General features: G+C 36.4%; 1 protein-coding gene across 2 annotated transcripts; it reads right to left on the reverse strand.

Moving 5' to 3' along the window:
* Positions 1-2647: 2647 nt before the first annotated feature.
* On the reverse strand, positions 2648-6340 carry LOC106755691 (FT-interacting protein 1). 2 transcript variants are annotated; one of them, XM_014637894.2, is made up of 2 exons: positions 5527-5635; positions 2648-5440 (listed from the first exon to the last, which is right to left on the reverse strand). In XM_014637894.2, the coding sequence occupies exon 2, from the start codon at positions 5387-5389 to the stop codon at positions 2795-2797; it is 2595 nt and encodes an 864-aa protein (XP_014493380.1). In that variant the 5' UTR covers positions 5390-5440; positions 5527-5635; the 3' UTR covers positions 2648-2794. The 2 variants fall into 2 exon arrangements, with proteins under 2 accessions (XP_014493380.1, XP_014493379.1); XM_014637893.2 differs by having other exon boundaries at positions 2649-6340.
* Positions 6341-9975: the final 3635 nt, after the last annotated feature.

Here is a 9975-nt window from a genome sequence, read left to right on the forward strand (position 1 = left end):
AAAAAGAGTAAGACAATCTGACTTATTAATTAGTGCGGTATATTTTTAAGCAATCAAACCCAATAATCAATAATCAATACCGTATATTTTGTAAAGAGTAAGACAATCTAAACTATTAATACCTGTTAATTGTCAATAAATGACAATTAATTTCGATCGGTATATTCATATAGTACAATTTTAATTAAATTTAACCTTATAAAATATAAATTAATGTTAATTTTAATTATATTTAACTTAATACAATAAAAATTAAATTTTTATTTTTATTTTTTACGGGTAGCGGATATTTGCGGGTACGGATAGTATAATACCCGCACCCGACCCGTTTATAAGCGGGTATTAAAATATCCGCTATCCGCGGGTTTCGGGTAGTAAATATCCGCAGATATCAACTATCCGTCGCGGATTTTATCCGCGGATATCCGCGGGCGCGGATTTTTTTTGCCATCTATAGGCATAACAACCCTCAGGGGTGACTCGCTATGCGAGAAAATTCGCATAACCCAGTTAATAGTGGCTCCTTGGAAGGATCCTCCGTTCATCAACTGGATACAAATGAACCGGATGACAGTGGTTCAAGGTTGGACTCGTCGTTCACCGTCCGGTCAAGGTGACAGTGGTTCCTTTCGGAACTCTCCGTTCATCAACTTTTTTAGTTTCGGGCGGTAGTGGTCCTTAATGGAACTCGTCGTTCACCACCTGATCAAGTTAACAATGGTTCTTTTCAGAACTCTCCATTCATTAACTATGGTTTTGATTCTAGGTTATGCTATTGATTATTACTTAAAATGTTTGGTCGAGAGCGAAAATCCTAGGAATTGCATTAATCGTTCAAATGAGATAAATACAACATGTAAAGTTTCAACTAAAATAATATTTTATATGGGAGGCGTTCCAGGTGTTCAGAATGGATTTCCCGTCCGGATGAGCGAGACGATATGCTCCGTTTTCTAGTGCTTCGACTATCTTGAATTGCCCTTCCCACTTGGCTGCAAGTTTGCCATGAGAGGTTGTCTGACGTGCTTCCCCGGTCTTTCTCCACACCATATCTCCCTCTTAGAAGCTTCGGGGTCGAACTTTGGTATTATACCTGTGTTCCACCATTCACTTGCACGCCTCAGCTTTAAGCGCCGCTCGGTCTCGGCGTTCATCCATTGTCTTTACTCTCGCCTAACGAGAGGGGTCGCTAAGCGAGAGGTTGGAATCTGGGAGTACTGAGAGTTTTATTCGCTCAGTGGGCTGGGTCGCTGAGCGATTGGTTTGGGGTATGGGAGCACTGCCTCAGGATTCGCACAACGAGTTGAGTTGCTCAGCGAGGGAAACCTGTGGTCGCCCAATGAGGGTGCTCGTTGAGCGATTGGTCTAGGTTTTTGTTTTACTCTTTCTTTCTTTGTTCTTGCTTGATTGGAATGATGTTTTGATTCATTGTGGATTATGTATGATTGTGTAAGTGTTATAGGAATATCAAAAGTTATGAGTTGAGATTTAAAGTGAATGCATATGGTTTTAAAGTGGTGAAAGTAAGTTCTAAAGTGAATCTTCTTGGTGAGGTTCAAGTATGTTTAGAATCAATGCAGGAGCTTAGTCTTGGGGGTTATTCTGAAACTTCAATGGTCTTTCATTCTCACATAGAGAGGATTGATCCATGTCGTGAGGAGTAGCAAGAGGTATTAGTCTTGGGGGCTTCCAGTATGCTTTGAGGCGTGGAACAGACTAACCTTGTGAGTGTGGTGGGGTGAAACCTGTTGGCAATGACTTTTCAAAACAGTAAAAGCCACCACAAGTGCATAACCCGCCATAACTTGACAATCATTCTAAGTCTGGACGATCAATTTATTGTAGTGTCATGCATAAAGTGTGTTGAGTTGGTAAATGACTATGTGTATTGTGTGTATTGTAGTTGATTAATATAATGATTATTTTTTTAAAACTAGTTTATCCTGTTGTTTGTGCTTGTATTTTGTATGTTGCAGCATTTTTTTCTTTTTAATGATCATCCTGTAAATGTGAGCAGAGGAAGATGAAGTTTTCCTGGAGCAAGCATTGGACGAAGAGACATTGTTGTTTAGCTAGTTTTAGATTAGCTTTGTATATAGTTTTATTAGCTCCTTGTATATAAAGTTTAAAATTTATAATTCCTTTTAAATATTGTAAGTTTATACTTTATATTATAGTTTGATAACTGTTCCATCGTGATAACTCTTTTATATAATATTATACTATATTTTTAGGGTGTTACATATATTATTCTATTTTTTATATATTATTTAATTAAAAATATATTTAATTAAAAAATAGATTTAGTTATAAATGCACTTAAATCATGAATTTAAATTTTTAATATTTATTTTCAAATAACTTGATTTTTTTTAAATTCCAATATTAATTATATTTGAAATTTATTTAAATTATTACAAATATAAACTTCAAATATCACCTTAACTATCTTAATTATTAAATTTTTAATGTTAAAGCTTTTCAAAATTTCGGTTTTCTAAAAAAATTGTAAAACAAATACAGAATTTAGTTTTTCGAAAAACAAATTCCAACTTCCGTTGTAAAAGTCAGAATTCGATAAACAATATTATATCGTGATGAAGTGTTTTAATAAACTATGGCAACCTGACTCGTAGAATGTTTAGCAATTCGCATTCTGACGATGTGGGACTTCAAGGCAGCGATTGTTATTCAGGAGTAACACTGATATTATAACTAAAGCAGGAAAGGAAGAAACTGCAAACTGTGTGTAACTATGTATAACAATAACAAGCAAAAACTTTGGAAAACAAGATTACAGTAAACTATCTGTTCTAGCTGGGAGCCTCTTGAAGAAATTACTTGGTACTGAAGGCATCTTGCTCCTAAACCTTGGATGTCTCAAAAAGTACAAGCCTGTAACCAGAGCCACCACTCTGAATGGTGTTGCATAGAGAGTCACAGCAGCACAAAAGCTGAACACTACAAAGAGGCTGGTTGCTCTGGGGTCTCTCCAACTCAGTAGAGACTGAAACCTCTCCCCTTGTGTGGCTATGTCCCCAACAACTGTCTGAATCCTACCTGCCACAGTTCTAAGCCTGTCATACCTCATTCTCACAACATCTTGTGATCTTGAAGTTGGAAATGTGTCAAACTCTTCATCTAGTTCGTCAGGAAGAACAGCTTCGGCCCAGGAGAGTTTAGGATCCATTTGAGGAGGGTGTCTTGGCCGGAACCTGTAGTTCCACAGACCAATCAGGAACATGTATAGAAACACAGTTGGTAGGATCAATTCCGGGTACCATATCAGTATAAGGAAGAGAATGTGAACTAGGATTGATGTAACATGGTTCTTCCAGAGGCAAACATCACTGAACCACTTTCCCATTTTGATCATACCAGAGAAAAGTGACATGATTCGGAAGAAGTTAGCCTTGCTTCTTCTCATGCTCCACATATGGGAATCAACATCCAGCATGTACTCCACCACCTCCTTCCTGAGTGGGGGTTCGGCTCTGCCTAGCCTTTCAGCCACAATGTTCATTGCTTGGTACCTTAGGTTGTCTATTTGGTTGACTGTGAAAGGGTGCAAGTAATGAATCTTGGGAAGCAAAGGTTGGCCGTAGATATGAACTATGTTAGCCAGTGAGAGTGCTGTGAACCTCACTGCTAACTGAAGCTCTCCCATCTTCTTAACCCCATGTGGGTGTAGAACAAGAAGAGGGTGAGAATTGGTGTAAGTTCTATTAGCTTCAAGTGTTGATAGCCTTATTCTTACCTTTCCAATACGAGAATCCCTTCCTGTAGCTTTTTCTCCACCTAAATGGCAGTTGTCAAAAACTCCCAATGTTATCACAGTGCAAGGATCATAAACCTCCCATGTGTATTGCTCATTCCATTTAGGACTGAAAGTGTCAAGCAGTGTTCTGGTTCTGACCCATTTCTGACCATACTTGGCAACACAGTATGCATCAGTGCTGCCTCTGCCATCCCTCATCTTCATTGGGAGAAGCCCTTGAGCTCCTAAGATGCCTACTTCAAGTATCCCAATTGGTTGCTTCCATAGTTGTCTCGCTGTTGGCCTTTGATCACTGCTGTACAATGTGGACTCATCCAGAACATGGTATCCACCTTCAAGGCAAACTCTCATGTGAATCCTGCTTGAAAACTTGTGCTCATTTCTTCTATCACCTTCTAACATTCCAAAACCAAATTTCTCCAGACTGAACCAGCGGGAATGAACCGGCCTTTGGTCTAGCCGCTTCTCAAAGAGGTTCATTGGTAGGATTATCTTCCCAAGTACCTCATCTTTTGAAGGGTGCACACGATCCTCCACAGTGATTGTTAGTTGCTCCTCAAATGGCTCACAGGCTACAAAAATCAAATCTTCATTCCAAAATGGGGTGGTTGTTCTGGTGGGGCATATCTTGGTTGTTAGTAGTTGGCACCCCACTTGAGCTTTCACAAAAACCTCAGGTAGTCTGTTTCTGTCACCCGGTATCACATCTTGAGCTTCAATGACATTCACTCTGAGATACCACAGTTTTGGTGACATGTAAACCTTTGATCTGATGTTGAAAACACCCTCACCATAGACAGTGGCAGCATCAGAATGCCAAGCATCGGAGAAAGCCTCATCAGCTTGTGTTCCCATCCAAACTGCAAGCATAATGTCACCCCTCACCTTGCCTTCTTCGCGCCAGTCCTCAAGCCGATACCACTGAGGAGCTAGTGGACTATCTGGTGGAACTCTTGTTGGAACCTCATTGAGGTCAAAAACCACCCTTCCAATATACTCATCTCTCCCCATCATTGCTTTATCTTTCACGAAGACTTCTAAAACAGAAGACTGAATGCGGTCTTTGGAGAAAGCAAACACTTGGTTCCACTCCGGGTTCAATTTCCTATCAAAGTGCTTTGTTCTTCCCTTGTAGTTCCCCAGCTTCACTTCCACATAAGGATCACAGCTTGAGGTGATGGTGCTCGGAGGAAGATCTTTCGCCTTCACAACACGAACATACAGATAATACATCTGCTCAACAAGATCAAATGTACTACTGAATCTGTCACTACCACTCATCCACCCTCTTCTGCCATAAGCTCCCTCACTTGGCCACCTTTCTCCAAGACGTGCGTTGGTGTCATTGAGACTGTAGTTTTCATCATGGCTAGTAGGACTAATTTGGTGCGTGGTGAGTGGAGTATTCTGCGGTTGCCTCTCTACTAAAATTCTTGGCTGTTGTGGATTGGTTCCCATGAGATTGTAGGCTTCATCATGGCTCGCGTGGACTTGTGGATTAAAGGGTCCTCGTGGTCGTCTTTTAATTGAAATTCTTGGCTTCTGGTGGGTGTCATTGTGATTGTAGCCTTCACCGTGGCTTGGTTGGACTTGAGGATCAACCGAGTGCATTGTGAAAGGAGTACCTTGTGCTTGAGGTCGCCTCTTTACTGAAATCCTAGGCTGTGTATTGGTGTCACTGTGGTTATAGTTTTCATGATGACTAGATTGGACTTGAGGATCAACTGAATGCATGGCAGATGGAGTACCTGGTGGTCTTCTCTTTATTGAAATCGTCTGTGGCTGGAGAACTTGATGCTTGTCTAGTTGTTGAGTTGTCTCTGGCACAGCTTCTCTTCTTTCTTTCTTTGGATCTGGATCGATACCAACGCCACCAGACCGAACTTGTGCACCAGAATATACTTCTGCTTCTTCTATACTTGATTTTGGGGTGTCAAATGTAGGAAGTTCTTCAATGGAATCAGCTTCTGAAGTTGTTCTGTCTGAAGGAGTAATAAGAGGAGGAGGAAGGGTAGTACTAGTTGTTGATTCTGGTGGTTGGAGTGGAGTAGAAGGTGGGAGTTTTTCTAGTTCTGAGGGGAAAACAGGAGAAAGAGGTTTTGGTTTGGAGTTTGTTGACTCTGATGCAATGTATATTTTGAGGCCAATCTCACCCTTAACAGGAGACAGAAACCATTTCTTTTCAAGTGGGAAAATCTGATACACTTCTTCACCTTCCTTGACAATGTTGGAGCAAGGAATTCTGACCCTTCCAAGGAAGTTTCTGCCTGGAGTGAGTCTCCTCTCGTTGTAGACTGATACTTCAATAGTTTGGCGATGGTAAGGTTTGGTTGCATCCAAATGGAAGAGTAGTTTTTGGTTCCAGGTTGGGTTGAGGTTCTTTGGCACAGTTCTGGTTCTACTAAGCTGGTTTTCAAAGTCTACTTCCACAAAGGGACTGGCTGATCCTTCACCATCTTTTGGCATAAGATCATGAGCATTAATAACCTCCACAACCAGTTTCATGTCCCTTTTCTTTCTAGCCTCACTCCACAAGAAGTTGCAGCTAGGTGGCTTGCCAAAGTAACAGGAAATTCGATTCTGAGCCTGAGAAGTTCTACTTATTAAGAATGCAAAAAGCCAAAAGAAAACAGCAGAGTTATGTTATGGTTCTCTCACTTTCCTGCTTCTCACAAGTTCTTGCTTCACTTTTGGTTAAGCAAGGAATAATTTCACTGAGAAGCTGCATGAGAAAGCAGAAAAGAATGAGAAAGCTTCAGATTGATCTAACTTAAAGCTAGGATCATTCTTCTGGTCTGAAGGTTCTTGTAATTCTATGCTAGTTCTTCAACAACATAATCACTACTTCAAGTCATTCTTGCAAATTTTATTACACAGATATTTGTGTGTGTACTGTCAGAATGGATTGGTGAATTGCATGAAAATTTTTAAAATGAAAGGAATAAATATATAAAATATGAATACTAAAAGGGTTCATTTCTTTTTGTTGTATTTGTAATGAGAGAAGAAGGAAAATTAGTATGATTCTTAACTTACTGATAAAGCAAAAGATGATTCTGAAGTTTGTGTCTCTGAATGTGTTTAGTTACATGATGAAGTTGAATGGCCTAAAGGGACTAGTCTAATGAAAGCAATTGCATGGTTAGTGTGTGTGGATAATTGCTTTCTTGGATGTGCAGCAATGTCTAAGTGAAAAAAAAGTGAAGAAAAGTAGCAGGAAAGGCATAGCTGAAGCTGCAAGAAAGCAAAGGTAGATCACTATGATACTTTTCTTGTGCTTCATTCTCCTCCTCTTTTTAAAAGATTGACAACTATGAATTATAAGATTATAAATTATGATTGTGTTTGAGGAGTATTCAAAATTAAGAATACATTTTTAGCACACTTTTTTTCATTGTTTCTAATAAGTATTTAATATTTGTTTTTTCAATTTTTTATTTAATGTGCTTTTAATATTTATTAAAAAAATTAAAATACACTCTCTTTTATTACAAAAATCTACTCTTTTAATAAATGTTTGAAAAAAATAAAAAAATATTAAATAATTAATATAAATACTATAACATTATTAAATATTTTCATACGTTAATTTTTAGACATGATTATGAAAAATACTATAATTTTAGATAAATAAATATATTTCTATTATTAGTTAAACTAATTATTTTAACACTGATGAACTAATTATAATCTCTCACATACATTTGTATCCATATAAAGGTGATTCTTATTTTTTTTTCATATTTTTTCTTTAACTAACCGTTATTTTAAATTAAAAAACTACTTTTCTATTTTTATTAATCTTAATTTCAAGTTAATTATTTTATAAATTAAAATAATTATTTTATAAGAAAAAATACAATTTTTTTTTTTAACTTTTATACTTATTTTAGTAAAATTATTTTATACTTTAATAATTTTTTATTAGGATATATCCGCAGCCAAACACTTGTAAGAAAGGCGGGACATAATTAATTTAATTGCATTATTATAAAGATTATTTATTCTATATTAAACTATAAAAACTAAACTATTGTTAGGGATAACTAAATTATATCATTTTATGGTTCTGTTTAAAAAAATTAAACTTTTATAATTACAGTGTAGTTAACTGTATAAACTATCTTTTCTATGTTTATCTTGCTTTGTGATGAAGTCTTTTCATATATTTTTTTTCTTTCAATCATCGATTCACTATGGTTAGAAAATTTTTTCATCGATAGACGTTCTATTCTTGTAATTTAGATTTAATTTTCTCATATTAAACTTATAAGTTTTTATTTCTGATTTATTTTTAGCATCTTATCTTAATTAGAAATTTTTTATTTTGTTAATTTTTGTATTAATTAGTTGCTCTTAAATTTAGACAATCCAAAACATAATTAAATTGTGTCTCATTTTTACTCAATTCTTCATGAGATAACATAAACTGACAATGGTTCAGTTTATAGTGTTTAAAATATTTAACTGTTGGATCACAGATAATGCTGGTTGTGACAAATTATCTGTATTCACAAATAAATTATCTAATTTATAATAAATGATTTCTGTTAAATATAAAATTATTTTAACAAATTACATGTGAAAATTTGTATTATGCACATAACATATGATAGAAATAATATTTTATATAATCTGTATATAGTCTAAAAATATATAATTTATCTTAAAGACAAAAATATAACAAAATTTAAAACTCAAAATAAAAAAAAAAAGATCTTGATATTTTAACACTCTTCATTTGATACTATTTTGACAATGCCACGTGTCGGCTTGGGTGTTTTTTTTTTAAATTTCAAAAAAGTGATGTCATTTAATATGAAATGGTTTGAAAATTTTGTTTCCGAGTTTGCCCTTGGCCAGATTCATTGCATATAAAAGTTCTCTTTCTTCCCTGTTTCATCAGTTGTGGAGTTTCTCTGAGAGGTTCGTTCTCTTCCCTTACAGTCATCCCAAATCGTTTTCGGCTTCGTTTTTATGATCTGACTGTCGTTGGTCTTTGTGGTTGCCCTCTTTGCCTTCATTATCGGGGTGGGTGTTGCGGTTATTGCATCTTTTGGTTGTTGGTGTGTTCGTGTTGCGAAATGACGACTTCTTCGACCCGGGTAAGCGCGTTAATCTTTGGTTGGTTTGTGGTGTTTAGTGCTTGGTATTTGGAGTTTGGGTTTTGTATGTTTTTTTTATTTAGGGTTTTGAAGTTTTGGTTTTTGGAATTTATATGCAGTTGACGGTTCGTCACTCGGTTTCCACAAAGTTCATATGTAGTGATTTTAAGGATGAACCAAGACAAAAAATGAAAGATGACAAGGCATCAGCAAAGAAGCTACTTAAGAGAAAACGCAAAGAGAGTTTTATGCAAACTCTACACCAGCAACAAAGTTTAGTTGCAGAACTTAAAAGGAGGGTTCTTTTGTTGGAGGAAGAGGTGGCATTTGAGAAAGCTAGACGAAGACGACCAGAGGATGGTGGACAAAGTGTGCCTCGTGAAGAACCGTCTATCTCCCCGAGAGTGTTCTCCCCGGGTGGTATTACTCCTCCAACGAAGACATATGTCAGGATGGGGTTGCGAAGGCGTTACAAGAGTAGAGCACTTCGGACTCCTTATGTTGGATTGCTTAGGATAAAGAATGACTGATATTTGTAAATTTTATTTTAGATATTGTAATATGCAGATTATGTAGCATGAACAAANNTTTTGTAATTTGGTTAGTTTTTTGTTGAATGTTAGAAACATGGAAGTTGCCTTTATTAAGATATCTTTATTGTAAATGGTATATGATGTTTTGTTTGAATTGTTAATGAACAAACTTTAATGGATTTGAATGATGAATGAAACAATGATTTTTGACATAGGTAAGAAATGTGTATTTTGACATATGGAGAAACTAATGCAGCCAAAAAAGCTGTTGTAATCGTTTACAAGACACTGGTAAACGATTACGCGAACTGATTCTGTGTTTTGGACACAAAGTTGACCACAGGGAGCCAATTTTTTGTTAACAGAGGACCACGTGTTTACTGTCTGAGGTACAACACACTTAGAACTTATTTTATATGATTTATTGGTGAGAGAAAGATGCTCAAATGAGTGGTTTACTCTTCGTTGGGTATTGAAGGACTTAATTTCATGTAATTAAAAAGTGGTGCAGCCAAACAAGCTGTTGTAATCGTTTACAAGACACCGGTAAACGATTACG

The sequence above is a fragment of the Vigna radiata genome, chromosome 2, assembly GCF_000741045.1.
Source record: "Vigna radiata var. radiata cultivar VC1973A chromosome 2, Vradiata_ver6, whole genome shotgun sequence".
Lineage (NCBI taxonomy): Eukaryota > Viridiplantae > Streptophyta > Magnoliopsida > Fabales > Fabaceae > Vigna > Vigna radiata.

Excerpts from the sequence above, each read along its gene's own strand:
- LOC106755691 (XM_014637893.2), bottom strand. The coding sequence starts at position 6,283 with ATGAAACTGGTTGTGGAGGTTATTAATGCTCATGATCTTATGCCAAAA.